The sequence below is a fragment of the Muscardinus avellanarius genome, assembly GCF_963383645.1.
Source record: "Muscardinus avellanarius genome assembly, chromosome: 4".
Taxonomy (NCBI): domain Eukaryota; kingdom Metazoa; phylum Chordata; class Mammalia; order Rodentia; family Gliridae; genus Muscardinus; species Muscardinus avellanarius.
Window position 1 is genome coordinate 119,579,961 of NC_137789.1, and position 24,919 is coordinate 119,604,879.

At 49.5% G+C, this 24,919-nt stretch overlaps 1 protein-coding gene across 1 annotated transcript in view; it reads right to left on the reverse strand.

Moving 5' to 3' along the window:
- Nucleotides 1-1,866: 1,866 nt before the first annotated feature.
- PSAP (prosaposin) overlaps nt 1,867-24,919 on the reverse strand; it is a gene marked incomplete at both ends in the record, with an annotated part of 31,575 nt that continues 8,522 nt past the window's right edge. Inside the window, 13 exons of the mRNA XM_080693590.1 lie at nt 1,867-1,902; nt 3,070-3,177; nt 3,460-3,540; nt 3,827-3,984; nt 4,068-4,326; nt 5,035-5,130; nt 7,068-7,199; nt 10,947-11,003; nt 12,331-12,474; nt 13,029-13,229; nt 14,873-14,998; nt 15,859-15,933; nt 17,105-17,238. Of these exons, the coding sequence (XP_080549716.1) occupies nt 1,867-1,902; nt 3,070-3,177; nt 3,460-3,540; nt 3,827-3,984; nt 4,068-4,326; nt 5,035-5,130; nt 7,068-7,199; nt 10,947-11,003; nt 12,331-12,474; nt 13,029-13,229; nt 14,873-14,998; nt 15,859-15,933; nt 17,105-17,238 (1,607 nt within the window). The remainder of the gene's footprint in view (nt 1,903-3,069; nt 3,178-3,459; nt 3,541-3,826; nt 3,985-4,067; nt 4,327-5,034; nt 5,131-7,067; nt 7,200-10,946; nt 11,004-12,330; nt 12,475-13,028; nt 13,230-14,872; nt 14,999-15,858; nt 15,934-17,104; nt 17,239-24,919) is intronic.

Below are 24,919 nucleotides of genomic sequence, written 5' to 3' on the forward strand. Positions count from 1 at the left end.
CGGGTCAGATCGGAAGCTGTGCTGGTGTGAGCAGCACCTCCCACCGCCTTCGAGGCAGGAGCAAGCACAAGGCCCCCAGGCCAGCCCTGCGTGGACAGCCTTGGGGCCCTCCCAGCTGCTCAGACTCCATTTCCACCAGACACTCATTCTGCCTCTGATCTCTACCTTCATAAAATTTGTTATTTTTCTAAGAAAACCAAACAAAAATGTTAAGCATCTAAGGATAAGGTAAGGAGGGTCACGGGGGCCCAGGAGTCTGAGGACCAGTTCTGCTGGAGGCCAAGCAGGCCTCCCCTCTCCGCTGGGCCCTGGCACGTCTACCAGCTGCCGCCCCTGCTGGCCCAGCGACTTCAAGTCCCACTGCACTTTCTGATGCACCCTGCTGGATGTCCAGGTGGAGGCAGTGACCCCTGCCTGCCATACAGACAAGGTCAAGGTCACAGCATTCTTTCCATTTCACTGGCTTCCCAAATGTGCCAGCTTATAAAGAGAAATGACCGACATTCCCTTGGGTTTTGAATGTAGAGTGTTTGTGTGTATTCCTTTTTAAAATTAAGTTATTCCCTTGGTATTTTCCCCTTGGTTTTGTTTAACTGGTACTCACTGAAAGTTTCTGGAATGGTCTGTTTAAAAAGAAAAGCAACTTGCAAGGAACTGACAATACACTGGCTCTGGTAAACTCGGGTGTGCTGGCCTGGGGCAGGGACGGGGGGAGGATGGGTAGACCCCACCTTCAAGTGCCCCAAGGCTGGGCCTTGGAGAGAAATAGGTGGCTCTTTTCGTTAACCCATTTCACTTTCTTTTCCTGGCCAACAGGGGCCACAGGACTGCTAGGTACCAATGGCAGAGGGCATGGAGCTTAGCATAGAACAAACTCTTCTAAGGAGGTATAAAACACTCAGGCCTGGATCTGGTTAACAGAACTTTTTATTGTTAAATCACAGAAACTTTAGTGCAAAACAAATGAAAATCCCCAATTCCATTTAATAGCATCCACCCATCCTGCTGTTTCCTGGCAACCAAAAGTGGAGCAGACGCTTGAGTGGCCAAATGGGCAGCAGCCAGGTCCCCAGACAGTAAGAACCCATGCTGCACAACCAGAGACCCCTCAGCTGTCACTGCCCACCAGGCAAAGGCTTAGGAGCATGTCATCCACATTTATTTTAAAGGGAAGGTCAAAAAGAACATCTACAAGATGGGGTGGGAACAGAGAGAGATGGAGCAGGGCCTGGCGGCTGGGCAGACAGGAGCAGGCGGTCCCGCTGGGATAGGCCTCACACACAAGCTGGGCCCACGGGACCCCCGTGTAGAGCTAACAGGTTACATTCAGGCAGATTTCCCCCTCCCAACCTAAACCACAGAACCCCAAACAAGGCAGTGACAGGAAAGAAGAACCGAGGTTTGACCCAGGGACAGCAAACCCACTACCCCACCAACATCCCGAGTCCCGGCAGCTGCTTCCAAAAGCTCTGTTATTGTAGAAATTACGTTATTTTTAAAGCCTAATTATATAAGACTGCCTTTGTTCGGCTGCTTTATTGAACAGGACAGGGAAAGGTCCCGCTACAGCATAGGAGGGACCTCAGATCAGAGCCCCAGCCAAGAGGATGCACAGGCTCCTACCAGCACTAACTCCCCTTCCCCAGCAGGTGCCATGCAAGGGCAACTAGAGACCTCAACCTTCCAGCAGGAAGAGGATGCTGAAGCAGCTCCATTGGTGGGGACGAGTATCTCCCTCGTGACAGCGATGCTTAGGAAGACAGACATGGGAGGTCAAAGGGGTCCTATTGTTAGAACAGATCTGTGCATTCGTTACCCCAGACACACAGTAGGAAAGAAGGCTATGGCTTCTGAAGGATGGGACTCCTAGTTCCACACATGACGTTTGCAGTGGTCCACAGCCTGGGAAAAGAGGAAACAGTTTAGACAAACTCATCACCCAAAATGGAACCTGGCATCTTGTCCTCTGTGGCACCGAATGCTGAAGACCACATCAAAACCAGGACGCAGTGGGTGTGGGGGGTCACATCTGTAATCCCAGTGCTGGGCAGGCTAAGACACTAGGATTGTAGGTAGTGAGATCACAAGTAGTGAGACTCAGTAAGAGCAACCGAGCAAGACCACGTTTCTAAACAGAACAGGGTTGGGGGTGCAACTCAGAGGTAGAATGCTCCTGGTTCAATCCTCAATACCATATAAACAAAAAGCTAGGGAGCATGTGGCCATCAGAGCTTTGGGGACTCCTAAGGCAAGAGTCCAGAGCAGCAGATGCAAAGCCCTTGGTGTTTTACAGATAAACACTCATGTAGGCACGGCTCAGGACCCCTTCACCCACTACCACCTGGTCCCAGTGTCCTGCTGCTCAGTCACATTGGGGCAGACCCTCCTCATGAGCACGCGTTCCCAGGCTGGCAGTAGAACCCAATCTGCCACCCCCACCGTGCTACAGGCTAGAGGTGAAGGTGCAGGCGGGCTGGGCCTGGATAGAGGAAGGAGGTGGACAGGACCAGGGGTGGGTCTCTGCCCCTCCCTACAGTGGCCCACGAGGAACCCCAGTGAGGAAGAAACAGTTGCACAGAGACACTAAGTAACAGCCCCACATGCCTCAGGCTAGCAGCACAAGCCACCCAACTGGTGGCTGCCTGGCCAGGACGGGGCTCGGGACATCCTGGCTGCCAGGCAGGGACTCTCGGGCTACTTGAGAACAGCAGCTGGCCTTGAGTGAAGACTCAGGCCGGGCTCCGGCCATAGCAAACATGCTGTGGGGGCGCATCAGGATCTGGGCCCGGGTCTGGGTGATGAGTCCCCAGCCTCTGCCCAATCCCTGAGTGACCTCGTGAAGATCTGACACTGTCACACAAAGGAAATGAAGACAAGAGCAGAAACCAAACATAAGACTCTCCACCTCTAAACACACCCCTTCCTCCCTGAAGGCAAGGGCACGTTAGCCCTGCAAGCCTCAGTTTCCACCTAAAGGCAAGGTGGAGAGCAGACTGCTGAGGCTCGAGCAGGCGGGGCTCGCCCAGAGCTGCCAGGAAGCCAGGCGGGGCAGAACACAGGGCTACTCACGTTGCACTGGGCTGCGGTCTCCTTGTTCTTGCACCAGTAGCTGGGACCCCAGACACATTTCTCAGTTCCCAAGAGAAGCTTGCGGGCAGAGGGGCAGGCTCCAATTTTCTATATGGTGAAAAAGTACAAAAGGGGAAAGAGTTAGGGGCTGCCCAGTCATTCCTTTCCAGAACTGAGGCTAAGAGCTTCCAGAAGCAAATGGAATGAGAACTCTGACATGCCCTCAGATGGGCAGGGCTGCTGACGAGTGAGGAGGCCTAAAGGCCTAGTTCTCTGCCTTCCTGGCTCTCCCAGACTCTGCCCCAAGGCCCAAAGTCCCAGTGGAAACTCGGGTCTAGCGCTCCTCCCAGATCTTGTCTTGGGAGGGTCCGGCTGGCCGGTGAGGCTTACCGAGCACACAAAGGAAGGGTCCATCACCTCCACAAGGACTTCAACCAGCACCGGCTCGTACTCGGCCACAAACTCATCACACTGCCAAGTAAAATGGGGACACGGGTCCAAGTCGGGGAGTGCAAGAGTACAGTGGGGCCAGACAGGCGCTGGACACACCACACTCTCTACAAGTCCCTGACACTCCCAACTCAGAGCCTCCCTCCCAGACCCCCCACCCACCCACCATGCCTAGCCTCACGGGCTTAGGTCCCTTCCCCTCCACGGGTCCACACCCACCAACAGATCATCTCTAAGCCTAAGCCAAAGCCAGCCGACTTCCCTTGCCTCTGCACCCAGGGGCATAAGCTGCTTCAGCCTCTGCTACCTCCTTCTGGTAGGGGTCGGGCAGGAAGCTGCAGCCTTTCTCAAGCGCTGCCAGGATCTCCTGCTTGGTGCTGTTTTTCTCCAGGTTGTGCTCCAAATAGCTGACCAACTTCTTGCACACCTCGCAGAAACCATCGCCCTTCAGCGAAGTCACACGTGCTAACAAGAAAATGCAAGGATGGATGCTGGCAGAATCCTCCCCAGCCCAGGACCCATCCTCTCCCTCTCATGCCAGGGCTCACCAGGCAGCGCCGGCAGTTTGGGCATCACAGGTAGTTTGGGAGGCTCGGGCGATCCGGCCTGGCCGATCTTCCCCATCTGGTTGACCCTGACCCGGCCCTTGCAGAGACGGAGTTCACTGCACACCAGCTCAGGGGTCACCTCGTCCAGAAGGAGCGACAGGATGGATCTGCCAAATGTATCCACCACCTCCTGGCACTTTTCTGATGAGGATTTGGGCAGCAAGGAGCACACGTGGTCCAAGGCATGGAGTATTTCTTCCTGAAATACAGAATGAGAGGATCAGGGGTGGGAGAAATTCTGAGAATCCCAGGAAACCAGACAACAGCGAACCCTCCCAGGAGGTGTGCACAGCTAGAAAGACCAAAGCTATGAGCAGAGCAAAGCAGCCTTGCCCACCTGCCTTCTACAGACAGGGGCGTGGCTGTACACACTCCCAGGCTGGTGTCAAAGGAGGGCTGAGGGTGGCCCAGTGGTAAAGGCCTTGCCTAGCATGCCCCAGGCCCTGCATTCCAGGCCCAGCACTGCAAAAACGCAAAACAACAACAACAAAAACAGCAGAGTATGGATATATTCATTTCAAGCCATCCCCCCCCCCATGCCATTTTGGCATGGGGCTGTATTTCTATTTTCTGTATTTCTAGCTTTCTAATAAGCTTCTTTAAATCTTAAAAAAAAAATAAATAAATAACAGCAGAGTACAAAGTTGCATGTGTAACCACAGCACATGGGAGGCTGAAACACGTGGATCACAGGTTCAAGGCCAGCCTCAGCAACTCAATGAGTCCTGGTTCCAAAATTAAAATAAAGGGCTGGGGTGTAACTCAGAGGATGAGCCTAGATTCGATCTCCAGTACCAAAAAAAAAAAAGTCAAGGGCCAAAACGTCACACCCCCTTCCCCTGGATGCTCCAATGGAGCCTTCTGACTGAAGGACAGGCGAGTTTCACTTTCAAGGAGGATAACATACCTCAGTATTGTTGCTCTCGAGCAGGCTGATTGCCTTCTTCACCACCAACTCGCATGCCTTGCACAAAACATTAGCCTCTGCCTGGATTAACTCCTCCTGTTGAAAGGGCACAAGGACAACAGGAAGGCTTTACTGCTGCGAGGCAGGCCCCCAGTCCTGCTAACAAGGACTCGGAGAGCAGCGCAGATGAGCCTCACACAGAGGGCCCCCGCCTACTGCGTTCAAAATGGTGTGTGGCTTCCTCTCCCACCCAAGTTCAATTTCCTACAACTTATCTATGATTAGGGACCCTTCCCTTCCCCCGTCCTCTACCACGTCTCCCCCCTCCTATACCTCTACTCCTTCCTCAAAACACAGGCATTCAATCCAGGTGTGGTGGTGCGTGCCTATCCCAGTGCCTGGGAGGCTGAGACAGGAGAACCGCAGGTTTGAGACCTGCCTCAGTAACTTAGTGAGACCCTGCTTCAACATAAAAATAAAGAGGGCTGGGGTATAGCCCAGAGATAGAATAACCCTGGGTTGAGACAGGAGGATCACAGGTTTGTGGCCAGCCTCAGCAACTTCGTGAGGCCATCTGCATCTTAGACTGTTTCAAAATTAATATATATATATATATATATATATATATTTTATTTTTTTGGTGGTACTGGGGGTGGAATCCAGAGGCTTTCTACCTCTGGGCTATACTCCCAGAGCTATTTTATATTTTATTTGGAAACAGAGTCTCACTAAGTTGCCAAGAGCCTAAGGAGCTGAGGCTGGCTTCGAACCTGTGCAATCCACCTGTCTCAGCCTCCCAAGCGTGGGGATTACAAGCGTGCGCAACCACGCCAAGCAAAAAAAAAAAAAAAAAAAAAAATATATATTTTAAGTAGTGATAAAGTATAGCTCAGAGGTAGAATGCCCCTAGGTCCGATCCCTAACACTACAAAAAGAAAAAGAAGGAACAGAACAAGAGATTTAGTACACACCTACTATTCAGAAGTCAGAGTTGTAAACACATTTCAGGTTTGCTTTTGACTGTCCCAAGTCCCAGTAGCACCCAAGACTGCTTTTCTACAATCTAAACTGTCTGGGACAACATAAACATTTTCTATCTCTGCTGTCTAGTACAGCAGATCCCAGCTATGTGTGTCTACCAAGCACTTAAATGTAGCTAGTGTAACCAAGGAACTGAAGTTCCGACTTTGCTTAATTTTGTTTAAATGTAATAAGGGGTCACATGTTAAAGAGTACAAGCTGTAACTCTCTCCCATGTTCTATGGCCATGAACTGGGTGGGCAGGGCAGGCTAGGGTCTAGGAGACCTCTGTGAGCACACGGCCATGCTCCCCTCATTCCATCTGACACCCTGACCCTTTCCTGTGGCCACACATGGCCCATGCAGAGAGCAGACAGGAGAGGGAGGGAGGGACAGTCAGGGAGATTCTAGAATAGGAAGTGTGTGTGTGTGCTGCACCTAAGGTCTGGGGTAGGGGCCCTGCCAGTCCACTCGGCCACTCAAGGACAGACACACCAGCCCTGAAGAGGCAGAATGCAAAAGGGCTTTGTTTCTTCACTGAAGCCCTACACTACCAACCTGCCCTATAAGAAATGCTAGACACAAGACCACCGTGGAATGGAGCAGATCTTTGCCAGAGAATCTAGATAGACAAGACACACCTGCACACACATGTCCAGGCAGCCGGCCCAGTGAGGCTTCTTTCCAGGCCCTGGGGGTGGTGCTCTGGGAAAACTGACTGCACTTTGAGTCCAGGGGTGTAAAAAGGTTAGGCTGGAGCTGGGCACTGAAAAACCACCCTCAGTGGCATGCTGAAAACCCACAGACCTGCTCCATGGCCACCAGGGCTTATAAAATGTTTTCAAAACAGCTCAGGGTAGAGGGGGATAACCATACAATAACTAGTGGTCTCAAATGCAAACACCTTTAGGAGCCAGACAAGGAATGAGTGTGTAACTCGTAGCATGTAACACAGTGTGGGGTGGTGAGGTGTCACATAGGCCCAGCTAGCACGTTACTATGATAGCAGGTACCTCAAGGGGCTCCACCAGCTTCAAGGCAGGGACGACGTTCTCAGCAGCCTCGACAGCAGGGACCAGAGTCTGCATAGGTATTTTCTTGACCTCGTCACAGAACCCAAACAGTGCACAGATCTCCTTGGGTTGCTGAAGAGAACACAGAATCTCAGGTCAGATGCAGCCTGGGCCCACCACCCCACAGCCCTGAACTCTGGACGCAAAGGTGGGGTGCTGGGAGCAATCAGGTCCCAATGTCAAGGCTGACCCTCCCCCACCCAGATTCAGCTGAAAAGGGCTCCTGTCCAAGAGCACAGTACACCAAGCAACTATGTCTGGGGAGTAGGGGCCCTGGCAGTCCCCTCGGCCACCCATGGCCACAAATTCCCCAGCACGTTTAGCATCCCCAAGCACACCTGGGCTGCACCAGGATGTGTTTCTCGGCTCACTCTCAGTAGAGGTGAGCCCTGTATTCCTTCCAGAGGGGAACTACAATGCCCAATAAAGAGAAAGCCAAATGTGTTGGAAATAAAACCACACCAGATCTTTCAGCGGCAAGACCATTTAAAATGACGCAATAAGGGGAAACACTGGCTTTTCTTAAAAGCCACACTCTGTGCTCATGAATGCACACAGTATATGGGAGCCCAACCCAAGATGATTAGTCATTTTAAATCACAAGGTCTTCAGCCCAATCCATCTAGACACCAAGCTACCCAGAAGGAAAGAGTTTGGAAATCTCCAGCAGTACATCTTGTGGTGGTCAAGCACAAAAAAGAATACAGATCCTATGTACTGTGTGAGTTAAATGCAGACAGCACCCAGCCCTGGGCCTGTGGGCTGTCTCTTACCACACCTAAAAGCAGCAGGAACAGGACTACTAAAGCCACGCCAGACCTCACTTGTTTATCCTGTACTATCTAGAAGGCTCTAGAATTAACACTGTGGAGACAGGGAAAAGTATACACCAAATTCTCCATGTGTGGCACACCTTAAGAATGAGGCAAGGTTAGAACAAGGCTAAGAGACAGCAAGCATTTTAGGACAAAAAAAAATGTCAAGGTTTAGGACGTATATGGGTGCTCTTGTCTCAGGATCAGCTCTGTTTTGACTCAAGACGGCCAAGGAGAAAATCCAAGCATTCCAACCCAATTCTCCTCCCATTAGACTTCAAAATGCCTTCCATCCATGCTTGGTAGCTCATGCTTGTAATCTCAGTACTTGGGAGTACAAAAGGAAGATTGCAGGCTTGAGGTCAGACTCAGCAACTTAGTAAGATCCTCGCCAACTTCACAAGACCCTATTTATAAATAAAAATAAATAAATAAAAAGGGTTTGGGGGTATAGGTTGGAGGTAGAATGCCTTTGGGGTCAATACCCAGTTAAAAAAAAAAAAAGCCTTCCAAACATCTAAATCTAATCCCTAGAGAGAGACGACAATGTTTAGAAGAAACCAATCAATGCTTGGAACAGCCCCAAAGGACCCTGGCTCAGCCAGTGTGGACCGGGGGCATGGTTCCTATAGTTTGCCATATGAGATGGCTCCAGATCCCAAAAGACCCCATCACCCAGAAGGGCAGAAGCTACAATCAAGAGATTGTTTCCAGTTCTCTGGATTCAACAGGGGAACAGTCTGTTATTTGCAGAACTAATTTGCTCATGCAGCAAAAGCATTCCTGGGGTTATCAAAACAGCATTAAAGACATGCAATGCCTACTTGTGTTGTGACAGACACAAGGAGTGGACTTCTAGGACCACCCTGTTCCCATCATCACGCCAATGGATGCACACTGCATCGACCATAACTGACTGCAAAGCTCCGCTGGCTTCGTCTTCCAGACCCGTGAAGGGAGATGCAACCCCCAAGGCCTCAGAGCTGCACCTCAGGGGAAGGAGGCCTAGAATAGAGGGGACCCTGGCCTTTTGCAACTAGCTCTTGTATCTGTCAAAGCTGACCACACTAGACCCCCCCAAAAAGCAAAGTAACTAGGAAAAGCAGCAGATCACTACTACAAGCAAATTCTCCATCACATACCTGATCCTGCTGTTGAACAAAAAAACAGGAAATCGGAGATGAAAATAAGAGAAAGGAAAGGACACAACAGTTAAGAAAAATTAAAACAACAATAATCAAGCAGTTAACAAGGCATAAGGATGTCAGAAGTTTGAGAAAAACACTCCGGGGGGCTGGTATCAGCAATCAATCTTGCTCCCCGGAAAACTACTCTGGCCTTCAAGGGGCAAGCCACAGTGTCTGGCTAGCGTGTGCACTGTCACTGGACTGAACACTACATCATGTTCAAAACACCCTACCGCAAAGTCCCCAGAAAATGCCATTGTAAAGGCTCTCCACCCCCACGAGCCTAACCCCGCCTGGCCTTCCCCACAGGTTAGTTAGAGCAGGTGTGAGGTGCAGATGCTCGGCTCTCCCTGCCTGGCCTCAGGGGCCATCTACCCATGGCCAAATGCCAGCCTGGAAGGCAGATGTGAGAAGTGAGTAGAAAACCGTGCGCTTTCACTTGGCCACTCCGGCTTTAGGTAGCACATCAAGGGGAACGTGCACAGACGCGTGTTATAATTGGCTCTAAGGATGTTCATCACTCCAAGTGCAAACCTGCGATCTAAATGCCCAGCCACAGGGGACTGGTTGCATAAATTATGTTCTACCCACACGGTGGACTAAGGTGTAGCCGTGGAAAAATCATCTGTAGGGGAATATTTAATGATCCATATGCTTTTTAGGGGAAATGCAAACTACAAAGTACAAGTATATAAAATATATATAAAACACATGTATTTTATATGTTAAAATAAATAAATATGACTCCATTGGTGTTTTGAGAACTACTGCAAATAATTTTTCTTGTGGGGAGTATTATCCATATTTTCCCAAAAAAAGTCTATACAGTATTTAAATGAGGACAATATCTTTAGATTAGCTCTAAGAAAGCACTTCGAAAGTCACATCAAAGGCGTACACTTATTTATAACCTCCTTCAGCTGCACTATGCAAGCTACCTTTAAATGCTTTTACAAATTAGGTGAGCAGTAATCCCAAATAAACCAATGTGCCCATTACTGAGTGGACAGAGCAAGCCAAGGGTCACTCAGTCAGACTCTGCAGGCCACATGCCCTGACTGCAGTGACTCCCTCGTGCCATGGAGCACAAATGACCATCACAGATTCCAACAAAGCTTCACCTACAAAGCAGGTGCTGGGCTACAGTTTGCAGGCCTCTGTTTAGAGAACCTGAGGATATATAACAATCTCAGCACAGAAAATCAGCATGATAAGAAAACAGGACAACCCACCCGGCTCCAGGTCTGCAGACTAAATCTAAGGCCAGGGGCGCCTCCCGGGTCAGGATGCCCTCAGCCAGCTCCCTATGACAACATAAGACATGGAGAGCCAGCCTGTTTCCCACCGCTGAGGGATGAATGCCCTGCCCTCTGACACATCAGACACCACTATGGGAGTGAGGTGGCCCTGCTACATGGCAAAGGGCCAATTCTGCCATGCGGGATTCATCCCCACCCCTGCCCCCAACTCAGGCTGTACCGCAGCAATGCTCCAGCCTGGTTTAGTTAAAGAGCAGGTTACTGCTACAGGTCCCAGGATAAGGCCGGCTACTAGCAATGTGATGGCCAGCTTACTCATGCACAGGCCAACAGTCTCAAGCCACAGGCAGGGCAGCTCTGGGGTGAGGCTGCTTCATTCGGCCCTCACTGGCAGGAGGACTGAGATCCCAAGTAGAGAGTTTAATTCAGTACTCTAAGCCTAATTCAGTACTCTTAAAGTAAAGAAGGGAAAATAAGTCATACAATTAATTTTTAAAATTCCTGGAAACAACATCATTTAGAATAAAAATGCTAACAAGGGGTTCCCCTGCCACCTACCATATGCATCATCATTTGGATAGCAATTTCAGAATACTGGTTGATATAATTCTTGCACTGGAGAAAAAGAAAGAAAAACAGCTTGTTAAATTAACGACTGTAACAATGCACCCCTCACCCAGAAGAAAAAAACCAGCACTTCCAAAAGTGCTAACTGGTGACTATTATGCTCTGAGCCAGTTTTAATAAAGTGAAAGTGACAAGTTATTCTACAACAGGCAGGAAATGTGTGAAGAAGGTGTTTTGAAACTGTTTACCAAGGGAACTTAAAGAGGTTTTTGTCCTCTGTGTTTTATGGCCTAAACTTGCCCCAAGGTCATACAACAGCCACTCAACAGCAACTTAGAATGTAGCTACAAGATACACTGCTCCTGAGCAGGAGCAGTAACAATGAATCTTGCAATCCAAAATTACTTTTCAAACCCATTCACATGTTCTCAGCAGGGCTGTACAATTTAAATCCAGTAGAGGCAAGTTAGAATGACTTTTTTGACTGCCTACTGTCACACAAATCTAGTATTTCTAGTAGATCCTCAGAGAATAATGCCCGCTGTAGTAAACTGAATGCTTCCTCAGTGAGAAAATCCTAGGGTAATGCCATAGGCCTCAGAAATGGCTGGACTGGGAAACCAATTAAGAGAACAACTGCAAAGACACTTCAATGACTCTACAAGAGTCCCAGGCTTTCAGGATGCCAAGCAAAATGGCCGTCAGCCTAAGGAGAATATCTCAACAGAAAGGTGCCCTCAGCTCCCAAGACCAACCATTCCTAACCAGGAAAGCCACTTTCAACCCCAGAGCACAGAATGATTCCAGCCGCCATCTCCACTCGCCAGCTTGGCAGGTTTCAGGTGCTCAGGCATGCTAAGCTGGATTTCAGGTTTACACATCAATATCATGAGCAGGGTTAATAATGGGAATAGGTCCAAGAAATAAAACCACCAAAGGGGCTAACAAAATAGGTGTGAGGCCACAGGCCCAGGGATGGCTCCCAGGCCCAGGTGAGCATCCTGCAAGCCAGCTTACAAGGCTTCCCACAGATGGCAACTGTTTCCTTCAGTAAGTACCTGTAGGTACCTGCACAGGCCTCACGTACAACAGCCAATTTTTTCAAAAGGGCTGCAAGTGGTTCTAATGTTTCTAATACAGTCAGGAAGAAAATAAATTTTGACAAAAGTGGTCTCTTCCACCATTTTGTCCCAAGAGTTTTGTTAGGTGTCTGATTTAATTAACCAAAGTCTATCTAAGGTCCCCACTTAAAGCAGCTGGGAAAAGGAAAGAGATTATCTGAAACCATAGGCTGGACCTTCAATGCTTCCGAGGCCCCCAGTCCTGTCTGCACTGTCCTGCCTGGCCCAGAACACCCTCCAGGAGAGTCCCTCACCATGTCAGACATGCCAGGCCCCAGGCGGTCACACTCCTCCTTGGCGTGTTCCACCAAGCCCTCCACAAAGGTGGAGTTGGTCCTCACAGCAGTCTGGATGTCAGTGACCATCTGAACGCAGTCCTGGCAGACGTCTCCACTGGCCTGCAGAGAAGGACAATTACAAGTGCAGTGCAGAGGCTTCTCATCCACCCAGAGCCGCAGCGCAGGATGCCTGGCTGAGCAGTCCAACGGGGTTTACAGGCCCCAAACAGCTGAGGTTTAAAATCAACTGGGTATTCATCATAGTAATAGTGCTGTAAAACAGGGAGGCGGCCAGGGTGGAGCTCAGCTCAGCGGTAGAGCACACGGCTGGCATACACAGGGCCCTGGGTACCATTCCCAGCACCGTAAAATATTGCATCCCATTCTATAGAAACTTCATGGTGTAACACCTGAAAACTGGCCTACAGCTGTTCAGGTTTAGTTATGTACCTGCAAAGCCACATGAAGGAACAGGCTTCTGTTTAGAACCATGTACATGTTGTCCCTTACCCTTATCTACCTACCTATGTATCGCTGCTGCTCGCTCACACGCGCACACTCTCTCTCTCGCACACACACACACACACACACACACACACACACACACCCTTGCCACCAACAGCTCACTCGACCACACTTCTATAGGGTTTCAGTTACTGGGCACCCCACCTTACCTCTGGCTGGGGCTTGCTCTGGGGGCCATTCTGAGGGTACAGGAGGAGGGGGATATTGGCCATGAAGGGAGCCACCAACTCAGACATGTCCACTTCTGGGATCTTATTGGCCTCAAGCTGCTTCTGATGTTCCAGCTCTGCCAGGTGCTTCTGAAGAGACTTGCAGAGGCTGAGGGCAGAGCACACCTCCTCTGGACGGCTCTGGTGGGGAGAGAAACCCAACTGAACAAAACAGGAGAACCACATAGGCCACCTGCCTGGGAGTCGGTCCCGTCCTCACATCTCTTAGAAAGCAGCACAGAGGGTGTGGCTCCGTGGGAGACACTTGCGCAGCATGCACAGGGCTCTGGGTTTGAGCCCTAGCACTGAAAAAAAGAAACGCAGAACTTTACTGTGAAAGTTTAAACTGCTCGGCATACCTGGAGAGGGTGTGAAAAAAATTTTTTTTTCTTTGTGGGTCTGGGGATGGAACCCAGGGGCATTCGACCTCCGAGCTACACCCCCTGCCCTACTTTTTATTATTTTGAAAAAGGGTCTCACTGAGTTACAGAGGGCCTCACTAAGTAGCGGAGGCTATCTGCGAACAGAGATCCTCCGGTTTCAGCCTCCCGAATGCTGGGATTACAAGCGTGCGCCACCACGCCTGGCTTTGAAAATTATAACTCTTTGCCAAGCATTTATGAGGCCTTGGGTTCCATCTCCAGCACTGGGAAAAACAAGAAAGGGAAGAAGGAGAGGTAGGAAGGGAGGGAGGGAAAATTATGACCTATGAGCAGTGGATCGCGGGGGAGGGCTAACAATTGAGCCACCTCCTCCCAACAAGTTCCCACAAACTATTTTACCTCCCTTCTTTAGAGTTCCCAAGTTCACATCCCCTACCCAGTAGACAAGCCCACTGCATAGACACCTCCAATTTCTCTGATTCTACCCCACCCAGCCTGTTCCCCCTCCAACTCCATCTTAGCAAATGATTCCACCAGCATCTTCTTAACGACCTGGAAGACACCCCTAACTCTTGCCTCCCTTATGCATGTCCTCTCCATGAGCAAGGCCTGTCCATTCAACCTCCAAACAGATATGTGCACCTGTTCGCCTCCACCATCGCCACCACAGCTCCCACACACTGCCATAACCTCCTGAGCATCCTGCTTGTGTCCCCTACACAGCTCAAGGCAGTGGGATTTAGACCTTTTGGAACTTGTACCTCGGCCATGTGACCTTGGCAATGCTCCAACAGCTTCCCGCCACATGTGCAAGCCTAGAACACAGCCTGGCATGACGTGACCCTGCCTTCCTTGCCAAAACCTTGATCTTGTCTTGGGACATTCCTGCCCTGATGGCCTTCTACAGTTTCATAAACACCTCTCCTTCCTCAAGGCCTTTCCAAATTCCAGTTAGTTCCTTGTTCAGGCTAGAAATTCAGCCTCTGACACATGGTTTTTTGTACAATTCATACCTGATGAATGGAAGATTCCATTGTAGGTGAGCGCAAAAGTACATTCCCTGAATTATTCCTTAATCATAAATGCACAGAAATAAAATGACTTGAAATTCAGACATGAAGTTATTGGCCTGCTCAAAGGGTCAAAGATGGCATGTTATCTGACACCTATGAACGTTCCGCAGTGCTACCCTCTGCCTCTGCTGCAATCTCACCAGCCAGGCACATTAGACGCAGAAGGCCTATTGTGCCACGGCTGTGCTGGAGGGCAGAACCACACTCCGGAGCTGTGAAGGACAGAGCCAAGAACAGCCTTTCCATCTGAATCACGCTGCTTGTGGGCAACTGCCTCCTCTGGGCCCTGGAAGCACCTTGAAGGAAAATCCTGTTCCCTGTCACCTACCATTTCCCCTTTAATCATGTCCAGGATGACAGGCAGGTAGGAGTCAACCATCTCCTTGCATGAGGCCGAAAGGTTCGGGTTAGGAAGCCAGTCGCAGGTCTTCTCCAGGTAAGTGAGGATCTCCTCCTGCCAGGAGACACAAGGCAAAGGCCAGAATCAGGAAGGGCTTCTTCCCTTCCTAGAAGGGAGGAAATGTACATACCTGAAGGCAAGGGGCCCACTGTGATGCCTCAAAAAGCAAGCCTGCAAAAGAGCCCTCAGGACAAAGGACGGTGGAAAGCTAGCAGCCCCCCATGTCTCCTCGGCTCAGGCAAAATCAGACACACGTGAAAACTCAAAACCAAGATTCTTTGACCTGTGCTCCTGCAGGCAAAGAAAACTGCACAGGGACAGCCAAAGCGATGACCACAGGCTAAGTTACAAGCCGATGGCACGCAGTGTAAAATCCTGGTTAATCTCGTGTGTTTAATATTTAGTCCAGAGGGTCTACAAACGAGGCCCTTCAGCCTATTTGTATTCAAAGAATAGTTTCGAATTTTCAAAGTGAGCCGGGCATGGTGGCACACACCTATAATCCTAGTAACTGGGAGGCTGAGACAGAAGGACCATAGGTTTAAAGCTAGCCTCAGCAACGTAGCATGACTCTCAGCGACCTGTGACACTCTGCTTCAAAACAAAACAGTAAAAAGGGCTAGGGGTGTAGCACAGAAGTAGAATGCCCCTGGTTTCAATTTAAATCCCCAGTACAAAAAAAAAATTTTTAAATAAATGTTTAAGATTTTTTTTTAAAAAAAGACTGTGAAATAAACAGTATGTCTCCCTAAGGCTTAAAATATTTCCTACGAGGCCCTCCCTTTACAGAAGACATCCTCCCCTCTTGCCCCTGTGCCCCAGCCTGGGCCTTTTCTGTCTGGACCCCGAGTTATAGCTCTCCTACAGAGCCAAGACACGCGGCCTCGGCCACAGCCAGGCACCGTGCCGCTCACCTCAGTGACATTTTCTTTCAGCATGTTGCTGGCGGCCGTGATGACATCCTTGCATATGTCGCATGGGAGGGACTTCTAAAAGAAAAAGCACAAAGGGGAAGGATTGTTATTTGTAGGCAATTCTCACCCCACACAGTTGAAAGCCAGGGCTATGGTCAAGGCCACATTCCACTTCACAGCCTCCTGCCTCTGCAAGGAGAACTGGGAGCACAGGGAAGGGCAGGTATGATCTATACAACACTCTGTGCTTCCGTGGGACAGAAGCCCTTTCTTGTACCCCATGCCCTTTAGGCTCTGCTTGGTACATGTGGTACGAGACAATTTCTTTTTATTTATTTATTGTTTAGTTACCCAAGGGCATTCTACCTCTGAGCTATACCCCTAGCCTTTTTATTCGTTGTGAAACAGGGTCTTGCTAGTTGCTAAGAGTCTCACTATGTTGCTGAGGCTGTCCTGGAACCTGCAATCCTCCTTTCTTAGCCTCCCAAGTACTGGGATTACAGGTGTGCGCCACCATGCCCAGCAGAAACTATTTCTAAAAGAACAATGTTATTTAAGTTCTTTTCTCTTACTGAAGAAACACTAGTGGCCACTGACAAATTGAGAATTCAGACTCTACTCGGCTCAACACAGTGGGTACCACACGACATCCTAGAGTGAGCCAGGAGCAGCATCTGCATCCTACCAGGACCATCAGCAAAGTGTGGTCTCCAAGGGGACTCAGGACATGTGAAGAGTGCGTGTGAGGCTTGTGCTCAGATCATTTCCCAGAGTCCCCTATTAAAGTGCTATATTTAACACCACTTAAATGAAAAATCATTGGTATCTTCCCCAGTATGGTTATAGCTGAAAATAAAATCATCAATGGCTACTAAGCTCTAGAGTCTCAATCAGTGGTTTGCCTGTTTGAGAGGGTTTAAGGGAGAACCAAACATCACATGCGGAGATTTGAAACGCTCCACTTGTAGCTGGTGGGGTGATGAAGGACAGGTTGTGTCTGGGAGCCTGCGCAGTGGGGGGGGGGGCTCATCTAGGCGGGGAAGTGAAGTGGGACATGCAGGCAGCCAGAGACAGCGCAGGGTGCACACAGAGGCAGACAAAGGACCTCAGCCCTACGTCATCAAGACAGGGCCTGGGGGAGGGGTGGGGACAGGACAGGATGGGATGGGACAGCCCCACCTTCCAGGGGTCACACTGAGGAGCAGCATCACACAGGAGGGATGGAGGGAGGGGCCTGGCGACTCACCACAGTGGGCTTGCTCCAGACCATCTGCTGGCAGTGCTTCAGCGCCCCGCAGTCGACCGCAGTCCTCAGGTCCTGGCACAGCACCGCAGAGCCCTGGGAGCACTTCTTCAGGTCCGGAACAGGCCCGGTGAGGGCTGCAAGGAAAGTCAGAGTGAGGAGGGAGCCGATCCCCAGAGTGGAGGGCTGGCCCTCGGCCCGTGACACACACCACAGGGCCACGCGCTGTCCTACGTCAGGGCTGGAGGTGGCTCGTTTATCCATTTCATTCCATCCTAACCATCTTCAACACTGAGTACTAGACCTTAAATCCCTTATGATGTATGAAAGCAAGCATAAGAGAGAAGAAAAACAGGCTTAAATAAAAAGAAGATCCTAACTTTTGTAAGAATGAAAGGTACAAAAGACCTATAGTGAAAACAGATTCATGCCTTATTACAACAAACAAGGGCTCTTGAAGTTACTCAAGTAAAAGAGCACTTTTATAAATCTATTTCTCCTGTGTCTCTGCACACAAACGAGTTATACTGGCAGGAAGTAAGACTGAGTAAGCCACCTAACCCCAGAGTGAACATGTGTCTACTGAAACCCAGGTGTGTTGCCGGCTGTGGCACTGAGAAGCCCCAGAGCCCATGCACAAAAGATTAAGAAAAACAGACAAAAGGCTCTGCCACCCAGGACCAGAAAATGCAGGTTAAAGCACGTTTTTTGGGAGGAGGGTTGGTACTTGAGATTGAACTCAGGGGCATTCTACCTCCGAGCTAGGCCCCAGCCCCATTTTACTTTTATTTTGAAATAGGCTCTCACTAGGTTGATGAGTCTCATTGCTTGCTAAGACTGTCCTCAAACCTGTGATCCTCCTGTCTCAGCCTGCCAAGTACTGGTATTTTGGGCAAGCACCACCACACTCGGCTAAATTAAACTAGCCAAGCAGAAAAACACCTGTTGTGGAATAGTGAGTTTGTAGTAGGAAAAAAAATATTCTTCTCAAGCTGACAGCAGTGTGACTAGTAAATATTCTCAAAATAAATTAATGTGCATTACTTACTGGGGGGGGGGGGATTACCTTCCAAGAGCAAGAGCAAACCCAAGCATGTGTGAGGCCTTGGGTTTGGATGCCACCCCCCAAAAAAACTAGAAGAACCTTAAGAAACTGCAGGAATTAAATTGAATGCAAATATATATGTGACATATATAAATACACACTAACTACTAAATACTATACTAACTACTAAAATACTAACTACAATACTAACTACTAACTACTTAAAATACTAACTACTAAAAATAAGCATATACAACCTGAATGGCTGAATAAAGGAGAGAAAAATGACTGATATTTTACTAAACCACTATATATCTGTCAGATATACTTACAAAGATAATGCATATAAAGAGAAAAAATTAGGCCAGGCATGGTGGTTCACACTCGTAATCCCAGTACGTGGGAGGCTGAGACATGAGGACTGCAGGAGTCAGGACAGTCTCAACAAACAGTGCGACTCTCATTAACCTACAAAGACCCTGTTTCAAAATAGAAATAAAATAGGGCTGGGGTGTGGCTCAGAGGTAGAATATTCAATCTCCAGTGCCACAAAAAAAGTGAAAAAAATTAAAGAATATTTAATTATACAGCTGTATAATGAAAAAATAAAGTGGGATGGCTAGCTGGATTGTTTTAACTTTCAATGTTATGGGGTGTGTGTGTAGAATTTTTTAAAGTATTTTAAACAGCACGGCCCCCTGGGAGCTACATTTGGAGCCATGCTGTATGCTGCTGCACCCTGCAAGCCCAGCGAGAGGGACCGGGATTCCCCGTACATGTCACACGTAGGCACACATGTGAAAGTAGGTGAGCAGGGTCTTCTTCCAGGAGAGGAAGGGAAAGAAATGTTTTCTTCTACTACTACAAACTACTCATGCAAAGATTCAAGTTCCCCAAAAGGCCCAAGCCAAATCACTGCATCCCTTCAGATGTCAGCAGTAAGTTATAAACCTGCTGTGGCCCAGGTTGTATTACAGTCTTCCCTGCCTCCCCTAGGGAGCAATCACAAACACAACCAGGTCACCGTCTCAGCTCAGCTAGCCACACATCAAAGCTGTTGGTTTGGACTCTGGTTTTTGTGGGGAAATGTGCCAGACTCAGAACGGTGCCAGGCTCCCCAGATGGCACACAAAAGTTTGGTTAACACATGATGTGGCCCAGCTAGGCTGGTGCCAGACACGGGGAAGGGATGGGGTGAGTCACGAGGATGGGGAGCCGGTTGTAGGAGGCTGCACCAGTGGGAGCCCCAAGATCCAACACTGCCCCCGGCCTTCCCATATACCAGCTCCCAGGACTCCTGAAAAGTGCCCAGCAAGACACACCACCTGCCTCCACCCCAGGAAGTTGCCAAAACAGGTCTCTGGGCAAAGGAAGGAATGCACAATGGCATCGGGAGGACCAGTGGAGACGGGCTCACACACCTGCAGGCCGGGCGAGTGACAGCGACTCCCCACACTGACCAGCACGCAGTCAAGGACGGCACTGACCAGGCTATCTTCTCCTCCTCAAAGCAACTGGCTACCACTGACCAAAATCTACCTGGTCTTCAGGAGGACAACTCACTATCACAAGAATACTCTGTAGATGGTTTCCTCCTGCTAGGAACTTGCTGCAGTAATCATTTTCAATGGTGACTTTATTGTTTTGGACAGGCGGCTGGACTGAAAACAGCCTTGGGTAGCCCTTTTATGTGGCACTGGTCTAGCTTGCACAATCCCAGTCAGGTTCAATCTTGAAGGACTGTCCAGCGGCCTCCTGAGTAGAGCAATCCTCTACTCCTCCAGGAGGGTCTGCATGGTGGAGAGCTGTTTAGCTCTGTTGCTCCAGCTCCAGCCTGAAGTGAATTCCATGAGTACTGAAAAGGAAGGATCATGCTCCAACTCCTAGAAATTCAGTTCTTAGCAAGCCTTGCCCATTTACCTCCAGCCTAAAGCTGAATTTGTAAAGGTGCCTATTAGAACACTGCTGTGTGGCATACAACAGACCTGACTGCCTAAGCTGAGCCCAGGCATATAAACAGAGAGGCGACTGCTGGTCCTCAGGACCATGAGTAAGCAAGGCAAGCCCGCAGCTCAAAGCTGCAGGACTTGCTCCTCAGGAGCACTGGCTCAGGAGGAAATCGGTGCAGACCCTAATGGGGACATAGATCCCTTCCCCAGAAAATGTACTTATACACAAAATTCTCATGCCAACCCAGATGTGTTGGTGCCCATCTGTGATCTCAGCTACTGGAGAGGCTGAGGCAGGAAGATCACAAGTGTGAGGTCAGCCTGGGCAACTTAGCAAGATCTTGCCTCAAAATAAAATAGAAAGGAAGGGCCTGGTATGTAGCCCAGTGGTGCAGCACTTACTTAGCAAGTGCAAGGCCCTAGGTTCAAGCACCAATACCGGAGAAACAAGCCCTCATGGCATTTCAGGAGGCTCTTAGGGACCACAGCTGTGGATTCACGGTAAAGCTCTAGGGGTAAGGACAGCTGGTGGGGAAACAACCCCAATGAAGACAGGCTCCTGGCTGCACCACCTGGCCCAAGCCTGGTGGCCTCAGGCAGCAGACCAATGTGAACAGAACCCGATGGGACTGATGCGTTCTACACACGGGGGCCACATGCCCGGCACATCGAGGCGAGGACTTTAGGAGCCTTCCTCAGCAAAACTAGGCTGGCACCTGGAAGATGGTGATACAAAACACAGACTAAATGTGTGTGTGGGGGGGGAGATCCAGAACATTTCCAAGGAGGGCAGTTCTCTTTGGTCAAGGAGAAATATAGTCCCTTGTCTTTTCAGGAGTGGAGGCGGAGAAGCAGGAGGCTGTGCGGGCAGACAGAGCCCAGACACTCTAGGAAGGCCACACCTGCTGGCAGCTCACCCCAAACGAGAGGTCCACCCTGCGGGCAGCATCACGGGATCCACTGGGGACTTCTGCCTGGGTACATGTAAGCAGCTCGTGTCAGCGTCCTGACCCGCGCCTGAGGCGGCACAGCTTAAGGAAGGTGACACTCACGGAGGCGGACACCTCACTGGAGGGCTGATTAGGAAGATCCAAGCAAGACCTGGGGCAGCAAGGGCTGCGAGAAGCTAACAGAGACTCCAACAGGAGAGAGATGGGAATACAAAACTAAAGGCTTCAAGAGGAAGGTGGTCGGGATAGAAGAACAGAACAGCAGGGCCAACAGCGGGAGGACAGGGCGGGGCAGGAGCGCAGCCTCCCAGACAGAGTGCACCAGGCCAGGCCCCGGCAGCAGGGAGGGCGGACGCATCTGAGCACGCAGGGCACAAGCCACCTTTCCAGAGTCTCCGCCGAGGACTCAGGCACACAAGCTGGCCTTCAGATAGGGAGCGGAGCTGTTCTGGGTGTTTCCAGACCCCAGACCCCAAAGCACTAAGCAGAGGCCAAGCAGGCGACCACATCAAGGAGAGCAGCACGCTGCACACCAGGGGGAAGGGGCTGCCCGTGAGGTGATGAGCTCTCCAATAGTGGAGGAACCAGGCAGCAACAAGAGACCCACGACCAGGGATCCTCTGAGTATAAATCAGGACATAAGACCTCCCAGAGGCTTTACCAGTTTACATTCTCACAATAATGAGGCAGATGAAGGTTTCGGAATTACAGATACAACCAACATATAAGTTACCCAAAACCACTTTCTGGTGAATTATTTCTCAAAATATGCTTGCAGCAAAGCTTTAACCTCTATCTTAATCCTCCTACATCCTGACCCCAAAACACCAACTTCCTTCTCTGAGGTGGGAGGTGGTCTGCTGTGTGTGTGCCTGAGCCCCCAGCGGTCTGTGACTGAACATGTCGTAGGAACAGCGCTCAGTTCACGGCCTTGCCACCCAGCCAGGAGGCACAGGCTTTCTTTTTCTTTTTAAAAGGCACAAATTTCAATGGTATTGCCTTTTACTCCAAGACTAGAAATACACACATATTCTAGAAAAAAATGAGCAACATGTTCTAAACCATGCAACATGCAGTCACTGTCCTCTTGTCTCAGCCTTTCAAGTGCTGGGAGTCAGGCATGCAACACCACACCTTGCTCCTTTTTATTTTTTATTGAGATGGGTCTGGCAAAGTTGCCCAGGCTGACCTTGAACTTGGGATCCTCCTGCCTTAATATCCCAAGTCACTGGGATTACTTACCGGTGTGTACCACCAGGCCAAGCCATCTAAGTGTTTTGTTTTTTTGTGACACTGAGGGTACTCTGAACCCAGAGACATTCTACCTCTGAGCTACACCCCCAGCCCTATTTCATTATTATTTTTTTTAATTTAGAGACAGGAGCTCACTAGATTGCTGGGAATCTCACTAAAGGGCTGTCCTTGACCTGCTATCCTCATCTCAGTCTCCCAAGCACTGGAATTACAGGTGCGCCACCAAGCCCGGCTCATTTAGGTGTTTTTGATGAGGTAGAAGAACATAGGGAGAACCTGCCTCCCAGCCTGGCTCTGCCACTTCCTGTCCAAACAGCCTCGGGCAGGTCTCAGTCCTTCTAAGCTTGTTTTTTCATCTGTAAAATGAAGATGAAGCTATTGATGCCAGGGGATTATTGAGAATCAAGATGAGATAAATCATGCATAAACACCTCCAGCTGCCAGAGTACACCTCTCAACCATGCCACCCCACCATCATCTCTGGAACTGTCATTTGCCCTGCCCCTGCCAGACTGGCTCTAAAAGCAGACCTGACTTCATCTGGATCCTGGCTCCTCCACCACTGCAGACTGCAGAACACGGAGCTGAGCCGGGCGTAGTGGCGCACACTTGTAATCCCAGTACTTGGGAGGCTGAGACAGGAGGATCGCAGGTTTGGAGCCAGCCCCAGCAACTTAGACCCTCTGCAACTTAGTGAGACCCTGTTTCAAAATAAAAAATAAAACATAGGACTGGGGATAAAGCCCAGAGCTAGGATGCCCCTGGGTTCCATCCCCAGCACACCACACACACACACACACACACACACACACACACACACACACACACAGAACATGGAGCTGAAGAGGCTGGATCTGGGAATACAGCCAGCGCTGGACTATCTTGCTCTTTGAATTTCCTGTGGTGAACAGGCACGGTTCTACCAGTGTGTGTGTGTGTGTGTGTGTGTGTGTGTGTGTGTGTGTGTTTAATGGGGACTGAACCCCATTTCATTTTATTGTGAAACAAGGTCTTCCTAGGTTGATGAGAGTCTCATAACGTGCTGAGGCTCTCACTGAACCTGAGATCCTTCTTCTCAGCCTCCCCAGTCCTGGGATTAGAGCTGAGCACCACCACACGGAACTTGTTCTATCAAGATTTAAGCCGTTATTACCGCAGGCCTTTGCTGTTTGCAGGCCGACTTAAGTCTAACTAATATACTTCCCTCACCAGCTACTCTGTTCACCAGAATACTCTCCAAATACTGAGTCTTTACTAAGGCTTACCTCCACTGAAGGTACTGAGAAGCCACATTACCAAGGATATTCAGAAACCACCCTGGAATGAAGGGGACAGCCTTTCCAGGATGGTGTGCCTTATGTTCCACTTGTTAAATCAGTCTCGTTGTGGTCATGCAACATGCCTTCTTCCTTTTAAATATTTCAGGTAACGTGCCAAATACTCTGAATCTAGCTACCAAAAGAATGGTAGCAGAAAATGCACGCACCCTCACACCAATCAGAGCAAACATTCCACAGCTACTGCATCTGCTGGCTGGGTAATATGTTGCCACAGCAACAGGCAGGTTGCTAGGAAACTAGCAGAGGATAATATAACCCCAGGAGAGGCAGAGGCTACCTCAGGTCCCCCGCATTCAGCCACTTCTCACAGAAATACATGCACTGCATCCCATGGTACTTGGATCCCCTAGGAGTGGGCGGTAACACAAGGCGCTCAGCACCAACTCCACCCGACAGCAGGGTCACAAATACCTCTGATGGCAAAGAGCTTTTGTCTCTTCTTTGAGGAACTCTGCTTTTAGAAATATTGTGTATAGCAAAATAAAAACACTGCACGTTTAATCTTTCAGAACTGAACATACTCACCAGACATTATACACCTATAATCCTAGTACTTGGGAAGTTGAGACAGGAAGATTGCAGGTTCAAAGTCAGACTCAACAACTTTGTGAGTCAGCAACTTTAAAAGGGTTTCAAATTTAAAAATATGACTGAGGTGTATCTCGGAGGTAGAATGCCCCTAGGTTCAATACACAGGACCAAAAAATTACCAAAAGAATAGCATACACTCAGAAGTAGTCTGTCTTGACTCCCACAAAGTAAAAGTCCAATTATCCCGTGTGTGTGTGTGTGTGTGTGTGTGTGTGTGTGTGTGTGTGTGTGTATGTAGTGAGGATCAAACCCAGGGGCACTCTACCACTGAGCTACACACACGCCAGCCCTTTATTTTTTATTTTGAAACCAGGTCTTGCTAAGTTGCTGTGCACTGGCTTCCAACCTGCAATCCTCCTATCTCAGCCTCCCAAGTACTGAGATTAAAGGAGTGTGCCACCAAACCCAGCTCAAATATTCCTTAAATCACAAAAGACACCAGTGGCAACAAATCACATAAGCCTGCCAGGCTGGCATCCCATTTCTTGTGGCCCAGTCGGGAGTTATTTAAGACAAAGGCTCTTTCTTCCTTCCTCTCTCCCAATAATGCTTCACTTTCCAATTTTTCTTACATCCCAGGATATGAAAGCTACCTCCATGGCTAAGGCAATAGTCTTCAGGTGACGTGCAATGACAACTGAGAAATCAGGCGACAAGGATGTGATGCTCTCAGACCATACAAGAGTGAT